A 16,764-nucleotide genomic window follows, 5' to 3' on the forward strand; every position below is an offset into this window, starting at 1 on the left:
TGTTGAAAGCTGGGTATTAAACCTAAACTGAAAAATTTTGTGTTTTTTTTTTATTATCATTTAAGCTGTACATGTAAGGGTTCAATGAGCTGTATAATTTATTTTCTGTTAATAGAAACAGAGTAATGTTGAAAACAAACAAACAAAAAAACTACAAGGAGAATAGGAAAAGATGTAGAGAGCAGATAGAATTCTCTGGTATTGCTAATTAGAATGTAAAATAACGCAACAATTTTAGAACACAGGCATGAATACACATTTAAAAATTCAGGTACCCAAGGTATTTACCCCAGGGATTGGAAAACATTGATGGACACAGAAACTTGTACACAAATGTTTATGGCTTTCTACATACGAGCTCAAACTGGGAAGATCTCAAATGTCCACAAACAAGAGAATAAACAAATTTTGATATATCCGTATAACCAATTTATGAACAGTAATGAAAAGAAATTAAAAACTGATAACTGCAACAGCATGAATGGATCTTAAAAAAGTTCCGAGTGAAAGAAATCAACATGGAGTATACATACTTTATGATTTGTTGATACATTCTTAAACAAGAAAAACTATTTATAGAAAGATAATCAATGCTTGCCTGGGCCTAGAAGGAAATGTGGGAATTGATGGCAAATGATCATATTGAAATCTTTGAAGAGTAAGGAAAATGTTGTAAGTTTTGTGGTGACAGTTACATGACATATATTTTGTGACATTCTAAAGTGTACTGAGAATATGAAAGACATTATGTGTAAATCAAACCTCATAAAAGGTTATATTTCTTTAACAACAATAAAGTACCCATGACAATACTCTTTTATGAGAAATACAGCCCTCACTCAAAGAGATGGACATTGAGTTGATGGGTTCTCTTAATTAACATCTCAATTTACTCAGTTAATGACATCAGTTAGGATACAATAGAATACAGTTTGGAGGAGGGGACTCTTTCTCTTAGAATATTGTTGTATATCACATTTCAAACATTAATTACTCATGTTATTGTTAGAAATTTTGAGTATAAGTGTACTTATCCTATTCCACGTTTGGGGAAACATGAATTGTTCTATTGCCCATTTGTGTACCTTTATCTGGGTAAAAAGCAATTTGATGTATTTCCTTTGGAGTGAGACCCATTTTTCTTTGATTTTACATTTCTAATTAGCATAAACAGAAGTGAATCTATCTCGTATGCACAGTTAGATAAGGAAAACAAAAGCAGAACTTCTGTGCACCTTAAAGTATAGAACAGGTTGAAATTTTTCCTGTCTTTTTGTGCCCCCGTGTGTGCATTCCCTTCTAGACCCCCACACACTGAATGACAACTACGAACCTTGTGGTAATTTACCTCCTCTGTGTCTAGGTTTTCATATATGTTTTGTATATTAAAGTATATGTTTCCTCATATGTAGTATAACAAGAATAATTCTAAATTATACATTTGTATGTTTTAGAGATAACTTTTTCTTTATATATGTTTATATTATTCTGTCCATAGATTTATAACTTATTTTTCCCTCAATAATGTTCATAGATGTAAAGATTATACCATATTTGTCCACTCAAAGAAAACAATGAAATTAGACCTTTCATCCCACACAAAATTCAAATCAAAGTGGATCAAAGACCTAGGAATGAGAGAGGCTTTGCAACTGCTAGAACGATATATAAGTTCCACATTCCAACATATTGGGGAAGACTCTGATTTCCTTATAAAGACTAATAAATCTCAAGATGTAAAACCAAAGGATTATTACATCCAACTCAGATCTTGCAGGAGCTCAGTATAGGAGGGATCGACTGGTATGCTATCCCCAATCACGGTGACTGGAAAATCCATGGAGGGATGTCCTAGTCAGGGTAGAGGCTTCTGTGACATCCACAGCCCACAGAGATTGCACAGCCAGGGGTTCCACAGAAGCAGAAAACCAGCAAGTAACTTTATCAACTCTACACAAGTCCCAGCAAAGGTGACTTGGCTTCAAAGTATTACCACCAGTGGCAACAGGAGCTCAAACACAGACAGGTGAATTGATGCTCTGCCCCAGACTCAGGGTGGTACCCCTGTGTTCTACATCAACCAGGATGGAGCCTGCTGTGCCACACATCACACACAAAAAGCCTTCAAACACAAGTCCCACACTTGAGGACAGTCACAACATTCTGTGCTATTTGAAAGATGACCCTGTGCAGAGGAGTGGGTGCTCAGCATTCCACGCCATCAGTGATAGACATGAACCGTGCATCCTGCACTCCTGCTTCCAGGAGAAGCAACCAGATGATGCAGCATATAACACACTCCAAGCACCCAGGCTCAGGCCCCTGGGCTGAACAACAAAAACAGCTGGTGAGAAAAACATAGCAACCTGGAAAATACTGCATGTGCCCCACCAGCACAAGGATGACACAAAGTTCTAAGTACCAGAGTTGCCAGTTAACTCAACTCTCATTCAGACTCACAGAAGACAGGTCCTGAGGATAACACCAAGCAGTCAGCAGAGAACCAGGGGCATACATATTGCCAGTAAAAGCCACAAAGTGGCCTATAAAGGTGAACCCCATGTGTGTTAGCTACCTCCCAGTGAACCCTAATAGAAACCCACTGACCTATGACCTGATTTCAGATCCTTATGTACCCACAATGAGACACCCAGCACCACAGCAAAGAGGCTGATATGCCTCTTAGACCACCACACCCCCCACACACACCAAAATAGGCATGGGGAGCCCATTCTGGATGTGATAGCACTGGACTCACGGACTCACACAGCTCTTCTTCAGGAGAGGTCACACAAATACACTCCCTTACAGAAAAAAATTAAATAGGCGGTGAAGTCACAAAAAATCAGGCACCATCCCTGTAACTGAGCAGAAACATAGTAGGTATGCAGATACACCAAGGACAAGAGAGGGCCTCCTAGACTTTTATCTCTACTTGAAATAACTCTTTGTTTCCCTAGGTTGGGTCTATTACACTTTCTCCTCACTCCCTCTTTTTCTTCTTGAGTTAGCTGCTCCTGCCTCACATTCACCCTTCCCATCTTTCCTTTTTTATACCTTGGTTTCTATTACACTTTTCCAACTTTTCTCTCTCTGCTTTACTTTTCCAAATGATTTCCTTCTCTTTTCAGCAGCTATATTATAAAAGTAATTTTACTATCTTTAATAACATATTTATTGACTTATTGCAGACTACTACTACAATTTTATACCTGGATGAAAGAAGCATGGAAGCATTTTCTACATGTTCCCCCCAAAGTTCTCCTGGCAGATTGTGCTGATCTCATGTGACTGTAGAAACAAGAGTTTAATATCTGATCACAAAGTGGTGCTGATACTGGGAACAGCTAAGTATACACGTGGTACAGGAGAACAATACCTGGCTATTTGCCCTGTCCAGGGCACTTAAGAGGAAGGAGCTCACTAAACAATTCCTTACATAAAAGTAAAAGAGATAATCATCCCAGAACATGGGGAGACACGCAGACAAGAGGAAAAGGGGAGCAAGCTACCCCAACAGTCCAGAAATTTCAACAACTGACCTCGCTGACAACAATGAGAAGAAAATATTGGACAAGGAATTTTAAAATTTATATTTAAAATGATCGATGAACTGTGAAAAAAGAGTAAGGAATGAACTATAGAGAAAAACATGGAATGAGAAATATTTCAATAAAGAGAGTCAGTCTAAAAAAGAAACAAAGAGTATTCCTAGAAAAGGAAGATTAGTTCACACAGAAAACACATTCTCAAGCCCTGAAGGTAAAATTTATTATCTGCAAAGTAATGCTTTCAACATAGAATAGACATTAAGATACAGTGCACAGAATACAATAGAAATCTGGGATAAGATTAAGAGAACACATCTAAGAATGGCTGGTGTGGACAAAGGCACCTAAGCACAGACTAAGAGAATGAACAAGGTTTTTAAAAAGATATCAGAAAATTGCCTAAACCTTAGGAATACAATGCTCTCCAAAATACATTAAAAAGAAAATGTCTAATGTACACAATGAGGATGGAAGTTTGAAAACCTGGAAGAGAAAACAGGAGGTTGCATTTTGAGGTAAGCCAATTAGAATTTCAACTAATTTATTAGTGCCGACATTAAAAGACAGGAGGGCTTTGAAACATATCTCTAATGTCCTCAAAAAAAATTAGGTGAAAACCAAGCATATTGTATCCACTCAAACAATCCTACATAATTGAGTATGAGATAAAAACCTTCCATGATGAACAGAAAGTCAAATAATTCAATATGCAATATCCCTGGAAGAGAGTTCTCATTGGGAATTCAATCTCATTTAGAAAACGCCACCACCACTTCCCAAATGCATGTACACTCAATCTCAAGAGTATATTAAAATACAGACTGCATACAAATACATATTAAAACTCATCTCTTCAATATTTTTCATGACATATATACTGAAATTTCAAAATATGTATTCATATAAATACAGACTTCCAAATATTTGAAGAGGAATAGAGAAAATACCTGAGGATTCATTTTCTCTATTGCCATACTCACCTCCTTTTCATAGAAAATTTGATTGCGCAGAATCTCTTCGACAATGTCCCTCTCATTGTCCATATTGATTTTTGCCCTGTGAAGTGACAGAATTTAAGTCAGTAATTGCAAAACTTCCCCTCAGTATCACCAGTAGAAAGCAAGCACTTCAAAATGTTTTTTAAAATTAGGATATTCTGCCAGACATGGTGGCAACACACCTGTTATCCTAGTAACACAGGAGGCTGGGGCAGGAGGATTGCAAGATCCAGACCAGACTCAGCACTTTAATGAGGCCCTAAGGAACTTAGTGAGACCAAACTAAGAAGTGTTGGGGATGTGGTTTAGTGGGTAACTCCCCTGCATCCAATACCCAAAACAAAAATCATGACACCAACTCATATTGATGGGCAAGTCAACAAGGCTTACTTTGGACTTCTCAACTCAAACTCAAAATGAAGGAAGGCCTGGAATGAGATGTTTCAAGATCCAAAGGAAAACAATTCCCAGCCAAGATTCCTGTAACCAACCAAACTCTCCTTCATATCTCACAATGTAAGTCTCAGGTAACACAGAAAGTCAATATAATCCCACACATACTATCGGACCTTAATGAAATTAACTTAGAATACAACAGCAAGAAAAATAATGAAAACAATATGAACATAAGGATTTTGAACAATACTCTTTGAAGTAAAGAATGGACCAAAGAAGAAAGATATATTTTGAAGAAATAAGAGAAAACATAAAACTAATCAATATTTCTAGAGTGTTCTTTTTTCTTTTTTTTCTTTTTTTTTTTTTTTTTTTTGGTGCTGGGGGATTTGAACCCAGGGCCTCATGATTGCCAGGCAAGCACTTTGCCTAACTGAGCCACATCCCCAGACCCCAATCAATACACCTGAGACAGTAAGAAAACAATTAGTGGGAAGTGTTTACCACTGAGCACCTACAATTTTAAAAAGTAGGTCCAAATATGTAAACATATACGCTACACCTCAATGCCTTAGCAAAGGAAAAACTAACTGCAAAACCAGTAGAAGATGGGGGTCAAAAATGACTGGAGCAAAAATTAATTAAATTGGGAAAAAATACAAAAGAAATGAAAAAACAGGGAGTTGGATACTTGAAATGATAAAGAGGATTGGTAAACACATAGCCAAACTAACCAAAGGAAGAGAGAGAAGTATGAATCCACAACAACAGAGATGAGAAAGGGGATAATAGCACAGATGCTTTTGAAATCCAGAGGATCATTAGAAACTATTGTGGAAATGTTGACTAACAAACTGGAAAATCTAGAAGACACTGACAAATTTCTAGACACATATGACCTGCCCATGTTGAGCCAGGAAGAGGCAGAAAACCTCAACAGACCAACATCGACTAATGAGCTTGAAACCACATTTAAAGGCCTAACAGCCAAGAAAAGACAGGACCAGTGGATTTTCAAATGAATTCTACCAGATCTTTAAAAGAGTCATAACATCAGTCTTTCTCAAATTATTCCCTGAAATTCAAAGGGAGGGCACACACCCAGATACACTGCACGAACCCATAACCTGATACCACAACCTGACAAAGACACACCAAGGAAAGACAACTACACATCAATATCCCTGATAAAGAAGACAGATGCAAAAATTCATATTTTCAATGCAAAATGCATGCAAAAGCACAGTAAGAAGATAATATACCATGCATCTTCTTCCGAGAGATGCAAGGATGGTTTGACCTAAGGAAAATCAATAACTGTGATTCACCACTTAAACAGAATTAAGAACAGGAATCATATGACCATCGCAATAGAGGAAGGGGTCAAGAAAATACTGTCTGTGGGCCAAATGCAGCAAACTGCCTATATAGGTTAATATTTGTGGTTGGGGAGAGGGTTTCTGTGGTGCTGGTGATCCAACTGGGGGCAACCTGTATGCTTTCCAAGCACTCTGCTGCTGAGGAACAGCCCAGCCCCTATACATGCAGGTTGGGAGGAATGTAGCCACACCCATAGGACCCAATTATCCACAGAGCAGAAAATACCAACTACCTGAGATTTTGCCAAAAAATGTTTTCCAATTTCTGATTGATAGTATGACACACCCTTTATCAAATGTTGATAAGTTTCCCCCAACATGTTTATATAAATATCCTTAGCATATATATTATCCTTCATGGACATATGGTATATCTAAATGCAGTCACCCTTATCATATGCATGCATGTAATGATTTGAAGTCACATTTATCTGACCTGGAAGGATTCATTCTAGTAATGAAGCTTCTAAAAGAAAAGAAGGATATACTTGAGATTTTGATACATACTCAAAAATCACCCTTCAAACAGGTTTTTCAAATTCCATTTACCAATAGTGTGTAAGAACATCATTTTCCTCACATTTGCCAACATGTGAGATAACTACATGAATGACAAACTTATGAATGTAGTTGAACTACAGCTTAATGTAATTAAAGAACTGGCACCTCCCTGTTTGGCTACCTTGTTCTGAGACTCATGCAAAGATTAATAGCCCTAACGAAGGCATAAAATTTGACAATCATAAATATAGCCCAATTTAGAATTCATTTTAAAAATCAATAACTACTATCTACTGGGAAATATTTCCATAGTCTTACTGATCATGATGTTCCTTCTCAAGAGCCAAGTGCTGTTTATTGGGTTTTGGAAGTTCATCATGAATAGAGGCAGAAGCAGCACCACCACCTTCACACATTTCTGGGGTTTTGATATTTTCTATTTCAGGTCCCCTGCAGTGTTGTTCATCCTTTCAGGAAAGATTGAGAGTGAGAGAGATGATACTTTTCAACAAAAGGCACATTTTTGTTTTCCTTGAGAGTAGAACCTGGCTTTGTGGAATTGTCATGTCTTCGTTACGTAAAAAGGAAATAGGTGCTTACTTTAATTTTCTAAATACCCTCCAATTCAATTTATAGATTCTGCTTCATTTGTCTTTGAGTGAAAGAAACCATGTTCCAAAAGATAAAAAGGGACATTGTTCATACTATGCTTTAATTTCATCCTCTCTTGGCACCTAATGTTTTCAATCCCCATGTGACTGGCAGGAGGAAAAAGAAGAACATGATTGTTGTCCTCTTCTGTCTTTAGTACCTGATCTAACATTCAACAGGCAGATTAGAGCACAGACTTCATGGGGCTTCAGGAGCTACAAGCAGCTTTCCCATTTCCACACTAAGCTACTCTTTCCACCACTGCCTTTAACACTTTTCTCATTTGGCTTCTGGGGTTTTAAAAATGGGAATGGTTGTCACTGAAGTTAAGGTCAAAGTTACAACAGAATGAGGGACAGACTGAAACTGCAGAGTTGCTAATACACACCACTGGAAAATGAGCTTGTTTTCTGATTTCACAATCAATAACCGTCAGTAAAATCGCACAGCCTGAGGATGTGGAAATATCTAGCTTGATATTCTATTTATAATATGGGAAAAACCAAGAAAGTTTAAATGATCCCATCCACACTCCTAGTGTCATGACCTACCATTTTATGGGAAAAACCCCAAGGGAATGATTCCATTGATTCCACTATGCTGGGTCAGAAATCTCATCAAATCATTCAGATAAATTTCATCCCATCAGATACATTACATGTGTAATTTAGTTAGAGTAATTGGATGTATTGGAGAACAATAGGAAGCCTCCTCTAGTTAGCTCTTACATAATATCTCTGAATGGGTGTTCTTTGCTTTTGTGTTTCTATCTATAAAACTCAGTGTACCTTAAACCTTGTCTTCTAATGTGGAAGTCATGTACCAAGTGTTTGGCTGGGGGTGTGGGCTCCTAATGTGATGAAATCACATATGTCTAAACTTACACATCTTTTTATAACACCACCATGTAAACAGCTGATTCAAAAAATGTAGGAGACTGTTTTTTTTTTTTTAAGTGTGGAAGCATATACAGTTGTTTCTAAATATTTAAAGTCATTTTGGAACTATGCTTTCAAAATTTTGACAAACACTGAAAATCTATAACTATGAAAGCACAACAAATGTATACAAAATGAGCTGGAATGCTCAAATGGAAATACATTTAATCATGTAAGAAAATCCTGTACACAGATGAATGAAAGAAACCTACAAAACTCATGAGACTGGTGATTTCTGAAAAGTGTGGCAGCATAAACATTTGTTTCCCTGACTCCCACTTCAGTCCAACACCCACTGGTCCCAGGGTCTTCAGGACCTCCAATATCATCACCAGTGGGCCACCCACTCACTAATCTCCCAACCCTCCAGTCCCCCAACCAAGCTCACTGCTCTGCCTACTAGACCCTTAGCTTCACTATCAGCCCACAGCCCTGCATGTCAAGCTGTCACTTGGCCAAGAGACCCACCTGGCCTGGCACAAAGGTTCAGCATCAACCAGTAGGACCCAGCACCTGGCCCTGATCCACGGGCCCAGGAAAGTTGGGTCCCCTGGACATGGTCAGCCAGGTCCCCCTAACGTGACAAATAGTTTAGCCACCTTCCTACAATCCAGCTTGTCCCGCATGCCACTTTACTACCAACCCTAGTTCCTTCAAACCTGGCCCACCGACCCCCAACTAGTTTTTAAGTATCTAAAGTCATCCTGGAACCATGCTTTCAATATTTTGACAAAACATAAAAAAACCTATAACCTTGAAGCACAACAAACATTCAGAATATTAGGTGGGATTCTCAAACTGAAATACATTTTTGTATCCCTACTCACTCTTATCTCAATTTCTCACTCTCTTCCCGATATTCTCTTAAATGAAAACAGTTTTTCTCTAAATTAACACAGCAAGATACTCTGAGCAAGTAACAACTCTTTACCAACCACCTCTACTGCATTCGTTTCCCTGTTCACAGGCCACTTGGACAAATGACAGAACACCTTCAGATGATTAAGGAGCACAGATTATGAGATTATGAGAATATTTCCCACAACCTGAGACTCAAATTCCCAGGGGCCCTCTGCAGTTTGTAACAATGTTAGACAAATGGAAGTCCATCCAATATACAGAGGAATTAATGCCTCCATTCCAAGGATGGACTTTGACTACAAGTTATTGTAGATTTTAAGAATATTTTAACTTGACAACCAGCTAAAACTGTTTTAATATTAAATATCAAACTATGATTTTTTGATTCTAAAGGGCAAGGCTCAACAATAATTTCCCTTGGCCTTATCTTCATTATGAAAACAAAGAAAACATGATTAAAACAGAATAGTCATTGAAAATATACCTTTAGTTCGTTAACTTCACACACATCAAGTCTTGCCTGTTCTTCCTCTGATGTCTTTCCTGCAAGTACTTCTGGTGACAAATCCATATACTTTTAGTTAAAAGAAGCAACTTAGAATACGTATAAACTGAGTCTTTATAAAACTATAAAAAGAGTTAAGACAAAGGTCTACTTTTATTTTCTCAAAGAATTTAACTTTAACCATCACCTAAATTTTTGATGCTTGAGATACACAAAGAAGTAATTAAATTGTAAAAAGGCACCTACTGATGCTAAAGTCACTGTATATTTCAGCAAGACCTAGCTGCCATAACACCAGAAACAGCTAAAGTTGAATGCAACAGGATAAGTATATTAGTTCCTAATTTAAACATCTTGAAAATACACTAAACAAAGTTTGATTCTATTCTGAAGAGAAGAGTCCATAAGATTTATAGAATACTTCATCCTATTGTGATGACACAAATCACTTGGCCTGTGGCATAGATAACGGTGTCATAGTATCTATTCAAAAATTTTAATATATATACTGTGAAAACTAAAAGGAACTTTTGATTTTCCATGGACTATAATTGGCTAAAATGAAACTAATGAGACAACACAACTCATAAAACTCTTTCTTACTGATCTGAAAACATACATGATTTCAGGACTAGAATGAAAATTTGGATATTTACTATAGAAAATATTGTTTCATCTTACAAATTTAAACCTTATATTCTTAGGTCATACTGAATTAAAAACCATCAAAAAAACCACTGGTTATATTTACAATAGAATTCATTCTTTGATATTTTAGTTTGCTGTTTTGTGGTTTCAATATTGTACACTTCCATTTTTATCTAGGCCAGTAGAACCAAGAGTAATTTACAGGGCTAGGATTGTGGCTCAGTGGCACAGTGCTTGCCTAGCACATGTGAGGCACTGGGTTCACAATCCTCATCACCACACACACACACATACATATATACATACATAAAAGTTATTAAGAGTAATTAATGAACAGTCTTACCTGGGTATTTATTTTGAAATATTTCACGTTGCTTTTCTTCATATACAACAGCTATTTCTTTACTGATATGTGCAAAAAAGTAATAAATAAAATTACTTTTTTAATACTGATCTGGAAAACATTTTGCATATATATCAAATGAATAAGACCAGATCACACAGTCAAATCTACTAACAGAACTTTATCACACACACTTCAAGTTTCCAAAATCAACAAATAATTTTTAAGATAGTAATGAGAGGACACAAAGGGAAAGTGAGGCAGACATAAATCAAAGACCTTATGGTATGGCACATGATACTGGCACTTTCAATAATGTCATGTTATCCATGACTTTCCGGGCCAGAAAGTACCCTGAACTTAGAAGAAGTTCCAGCTTCTAAGCACCAGCCTATTGTTGTTAAACAAGTCATTTCCCCAAGTTTTCCTTCAACAATATGGATTTTACTGCTTCAGTTCACCAGGCTGGAGATTTAATAGGATGTTATAAAACCATGCTCAGAGAAAGAGGAAAGCAGAGTAGTAATTTGTTCCCTACTCTGAAATATATAGGAATTGCAAACATGAATCAAGTTGTGTTTTCCCTCATGTTTCAATATTGAAGTACTCAGAAAAGACCAAGTCCAAACTTGGGTCATCAGTTACTCTTTGAATCTAGAATTTCAGAGAAGTCAGCTACGTAATGATTGGTAAATCAATTTATAAATATATCATCCCATTAAACAATATAATTGTCACCTATGATTGAATCAATCAGTCACACCCAGGGCAGAAAAATAATGAATGTTGACACATGACTTGGACTATTCCTACTCCTTCCCTACCTATTCAAACTCTGAACCACCAGCTCCTTTGCTAGAATAATGCTTAATCTTCACATTTACATCCAGTGACTTGGAATGCAAAACCCGGCTATATGTGGAAAGAGTACTGAAACATGATGAAGTTTAGCTCTCTTAAATTCAAGTTTTCTTCAATTTCATAAAATTGTGCTCCATGTCCTCCTCATGAGGCTAATTTAAAAATAATTGAAAAAACTTGAGGGATATATACCATTGGGAGAGTTTCATTACTACAGGAAAATGATCACTTGAGGGACAATGGAATGATGGAACCCACCCCAGGGAAGGAAGATAATGCTCCTCCCATGACTAAAGAAAAAGTTCTCAACACATGCAAAGGCTCGTTGGGTGCAGATCTGGGGGCACAGAAGAAACACAGGGGTGATCACCTCCTGAAACATTTCTGGAACCTATCTGAAGGTTTACAATGATGCCTCATAGCATAACTCAGCATCAAAGTCCCAAATAATTTGTCAGCTCCACGTAACTCTGACACTAAGTGGGAAAGGTCAGTTTCCTCACTGTATGTGGATGAAATAAGAGGTCCAGATGCCAATGCCTGTGATTCCACTTTGGGAATAGTGAGGAAGCATAAACGAACACGAATTCAAAAAGTGTCTAACTTTTAAGTCTATGCATGCATTACCATGAACAGTGAGGGGGTCTGGATCAGTTAGTGCAACCTGGCAGTAGAGGTTATTTTTTACCTAAATGCAAGAGAAAATTTCAAGAGCATCATTGTAACAGTAGTATCAATGGAGTGATAATGATGTCCTTTCCTCTACCCTACTTGTCAAAGAGGGTTGTTTTCCTTGACTAAAGGACAGCCTTAGCTTCTTGAAAAAATTAGGGGGGTATGGTTGAAGGTACCAGCTCTTAACAGGAAATGCACAAGATTTCTTATTAAATGTAACTAATTCAACATCAAATGGTGACACTCTTGGAACCCCATGCACAGGGGTTCTGGAAGATACTGGGATTAATAACGATAAGCTCTTCAAAGTCCTGAGGTAGGGCTTGGGTGTTCTACACAAAAGAAGAGAACCTGTGTAACATGTTTGAGTCCGTAGTGTCAAGCCCCAGCTCTTGATTGGAACAAAGTTCTGAAAGAAAACTACAACCTTTGCAACACCTGACTTCTCTAACTTTGTTTAGTGATCTTGGTTTCATGGTTGCTTTGCCAAATTACCAGAACTACCAGAATTCAGCTGAAACCTCATGTAGAAGGTGCAATTCTTGTAATGACTTCAATCCTCCTTTCAATATTAAGCAGCATTTCATGTAAACACAGGTTATCATTGCAATTGACTGCATAGGACAATGCGGTCCTACCAGAGCAATCTTTCAAACACACGTCAACTCCTTTTTCCAGAAGCAGACTGACTGTTCCTTTGCTTTTGTGTCCTGCTGCGAGCATCAGTGATGTTCTAAAAGAGCAGAGAAAGAACTTCACCTCAGGAACCCTAATGAAGTTATTCCAACAGCTCACCTGATCTATACTACCAGTTTCATATCTTGCCTGTCCCTGTAACATTAACCATTTGCACATGCAAACAGAAACAAACCTCTAGAGCTCTTCAGGGTTCATCTACGTACAAGAACTTCAGGGATAAAAGGAGGATACAGGAAGTGTCTTGACCCACTCGGGTCATACAGTGTAGAATTTACTAATTTAATGTCCTTTGGTGCACTATGCTAAAGTCATTTATTTGAAATAGGGATGAACTAAAGATAATGAGTCTCTACTATTTGCCTAGAATACAGTCTTGTGCTGTAATTCATAAACAGCTGAAAATCTAAGAAATAAAACTGAACTTCAGGATTAAAATTGGAAGAGTAATGATAGTAATAATACACTGACAATACGTTTATAAGAATAATGAGAGTACACTTATTAAAATATATTATTATAATATTCATGTGAAAATAGGCTTCAGAATGCTGGTCATAGGTATTTCATGTAATGATTTTGATAAAATATTGTAGGCTACAAACAATGTGCTTATGTATAAAACTTACAACCACTTCATAGGGCTATATTATCCTCCTTTTCACAACACAAAACATATTTGTTGAAAGTTAATATTACCAAGGTAGTACAACTCTCACGTAAAAACTAACAAGTAAGTAAACCCAGTCTTGTATAAGCTCAATAGTTGACTATAACTTTTCCCTTTGTCAAAAAAGTATGACTTTTCTTGAGGGAAGCCAAAGATTAACCAGTTTAGGCTGTTTTTCCTAAATATCACCATTCCAATTAAGAACAACATCAAAATTTGTTAAGACACACACACACACACAAAAATAGGAACACCAGCAGATAATAGCAATCAAATGTCCTATAAAGACACCCCAGTATCGATCTTTTTCATGGAAAGCAATTTAATTCAAACAGCATCCAGAAGACAAAATAATTTGGAACACTACTTTAAACCTCAGAATGTAAAGGCAAGTATAAAAGAAGCAGAGGTTTAAAAATCAGATGACAAGGATGGGAAATTCAATACTCAAATGCCAATGAAAAGGACCAATTTTCAAAGCTAATCAAAATACTATGAAATATCATTAACTAATTAGAAAAGCATATTTGCAACAAAATCTGATGATAAATAACAAAACATCTCTCTTCACTGCAATGGTAAAAGAATAATGTTGTGTACTGTTGTTGTGTTACCCACCCTTAATAATTGATGACTGACGGTTTATGCTGAAAGTGCTTATGATGTCCTAAACATTGTAAGATAATCGACTTCTTCCCATTAATGGAACATTTCTGACTCATGTATTCTTACTAGTTTACACCACACTAAGGTCAAAAGGAGCAGAAGAAAAGTAAAAGACTGTACCTTCCCTGATGATCCGTCACGCGGATGCTAGCTCCCATGTCCACTAGGAATTCTGCCATTTGCTGATTGTTTTCTTTTAGAGCAAGTAATAGTGGAGTGAGGCTGTCCTATAAGAAAACAGGAACACTTCAGATTCACACAGGTGTATATTCTAACAACTGAACTGGAAATCATATAAAGGACCATATGAAAATGAGCTTATAATAAAGAGAGAAACACACAGTAGCTCTTCCTCCTTAGACCTGCACTTTGACAAGTGCTGCTCCTTCCCTTTGAGGTGGCCCTCCCCTGCCTATGGTGCCAAAAGAACATTCAGCCATCTCCACAACTCACTGGAAACACTGACTGACTCCAGGAAACTTCCTTTTACCATGGTACTATGTACTAATACGATCGCTCCACAACTAAACCAAGACCTGTTTGAGGGCAGGGGCTCTATCTTTGACTTGGGTAGCCAAGAACCTGAATATTCAGTAATAAAATGTTGAAATATTTCTATTGAATGGATGAGTTAGATGCTCATCTTCACAGCAGGGTTTCTCATTCTATACTCTGAAGCATACTTACTTTCCCAGAAGTACTACAGCAGCACAGAAAGATTATTTGATCATCTGTTTCTGAAATATTATAAAATGATACATCCTACATCCAGTGAGAAAGGGATCTAACATTTCTTAATGCCTATGGGGCAACAATCATTGGTGGGAATCACTAATACTTTAGGAATTAGAGTTTCAAGGAGCTCTAATATCTAGGAGCTCTTAAATGATCATTTTCATTTCAGTTATGTATAAGATAGGCATGTACAGAAAAGATTCCATGATTTTCCCAGGCAGGGGAAAAGCTGGAGACCTGTCCAGTAATAATGCCATTGTCTGTCATGCTATCAAAAATAAAAATGAAAATCTCTCCCCCTTCCCAGTAAGGCATTACAGATTTCATAGAAGGGCTTAAACTCTTCTACAGGTAGCTCCCTCTGCCAGAAATGGACACTTTGACGGTCAATCATCTACTCGTCCCTCTTCTGTAGCATCTCCTCAACCTCACATCTGACTCCTCCTAAAATGAATCCCTGTGCTTGTTTCCAAGTCTGAAAGTTTCACTCACAAACAGGAATTCTTATTTTCCACAAATGTGAAAAGACCCTGTTCATATGCAAATGGAAATGGTTTTCAAAAGTCAACCAGACCCTTTTTTCTCCTTTTCCCCAACTACATAACTTTCATATAGGTCTATTTATTCCTCATTTCTTTCACTTGCCTTTTTCCCTAATTGAGACTAAACACTGAGAGATAAGTCATGTTTATAGTACTTGTCAACAGTAATGAAATTCTGCTTGCTTATCAAAGTCTTTCTTTGGTTTGCATTTTAAAATCAAGTCCAATTTCAGGCTGGGTGCAGGGTTACACTCCTGAAGTACCAGCTGCTGAGTAGATTTGGGTAGGAGAATAAAAACTGAAAACCTCTCTGGGCATTTTAGCAAGACTCTGCCTCAAATAAAACTAAGAGAGGACTGCTCTCCAGTGTGTACGATATGTCAAAATTCATTTCACTCTCATGTATCACTACAAAGAACAAATTTAAAAAGCAAATAAAAAAAGAATTAAAAACCATGAAAAAAAAGATGACTGGCCATGTGGGCAGTGGTAAAAGCACCCGTCTGCTATCCCCAGCACCACACACACACACACACACACACACACACACACACACATACACACAGTTGAAGCATATTTCCAAGGCACATTCTGCTCTCCTGCACTGTTTTATACTTATTGGAAAAAATTGGTTCATAAGGTTATTGCAAAAAATTACATCTAAAATTTCTCTTCTTTTAATAAGTATTTACTTTAAAGGAAACTGTAACTTGCAGTATTTCTTTTAAAGGATAAATATTGAAATTGCCCATGTGTATCACTGTTAAAAGAAATGGATCTCAAATAATTGTAAATAAAGTTGATCTAAATATACCTTGTTTTTTGCTTCAATCATCGCCTTGTGCCTAAGCAGGTTTGCTGCTGTGCACGTGTTCTTACTGTATACAGCATAGTACAGGGCAGTGTTGCCACTGGCGTCCATCACATTTGGATCCGCACCAGACTGCAGCAAAATCATGGCACACTCCTCCACCTGCAATTGTACAGCCTGTCAGGATTGCACCAAGGAAAGGATCGTCAGTTCCAGGAATTCAAGTTTAATGTGCCACAGGTTTACCAACTAATCACATTTGAGTGAAAAACAAAATGCATCTTCATTCTAGAATTCTATTCAAACCCATCTTCAGCTACTATCTACCTTAATGAGT

The 16,764-nt window shown here is 37.2% G+C and overlaps 1 protein-coding gene across 1 annotated transcript in view; it reads right to left on the reverse strand.

Annotated features, from left to right (window-relative positions):
• Window positions 1–16,520, reverse strand: part of LOC124958814 (POTE ankyrin domain family member G-like) — a 40,035-nt gene extending 23,515 nt beyond the window's left edge. The window contains exons 1-7 of the mRNA XM_047517302.1: window positions 16,431–16,520; window positions 14,460–14,566; window positions 12,903–13,040; window positions 10,772–10,833; window positions 9,760–9,830; window positions 7,144–7,292; window positions 4,532–4,607 (exon numbers count right to left, since the gene is read on the reverse strand). Coding sequence (XP_047373258.1) covers window positions 4,532–4,607; window positions 7,144–7,292; window positions 9,760–9,830; window positions 10,772–10,833; window positions 12,903–13,040; window positions 14,460–14,566; window positions 16,431–16,451 — 624 coding nt within the window. The 5' untranslated portion in view covers window positions 16,452–16,520. The remainder of the gene's footprint in view (window positions 1–4,531; window positions 4,608–7,143; window positions 7,293–9,759; window positions 9,831–10,771; window positions 10,834–12,902; window positions 13,041–14,459; window positions 14,567–16,430) is intronic.
• Window positions 16,521–16,764: the final 244 nt, after the last annotated feature.

Source organism: Sciurus carolinensis, chromosome 11, assembly GCF_902686445.1.
Source record: "Sciurus carolinensis chromosome 11, mSciCar1.2, whole genome shotgun sequence".
Classification (NCBI taxonomy): domain Eukaryota; kingdom Metazoa; phylum Chordata; class Mammalia; order Rodentia; family Sciuridae; genus Sciurus; species Sciurus carolinensis.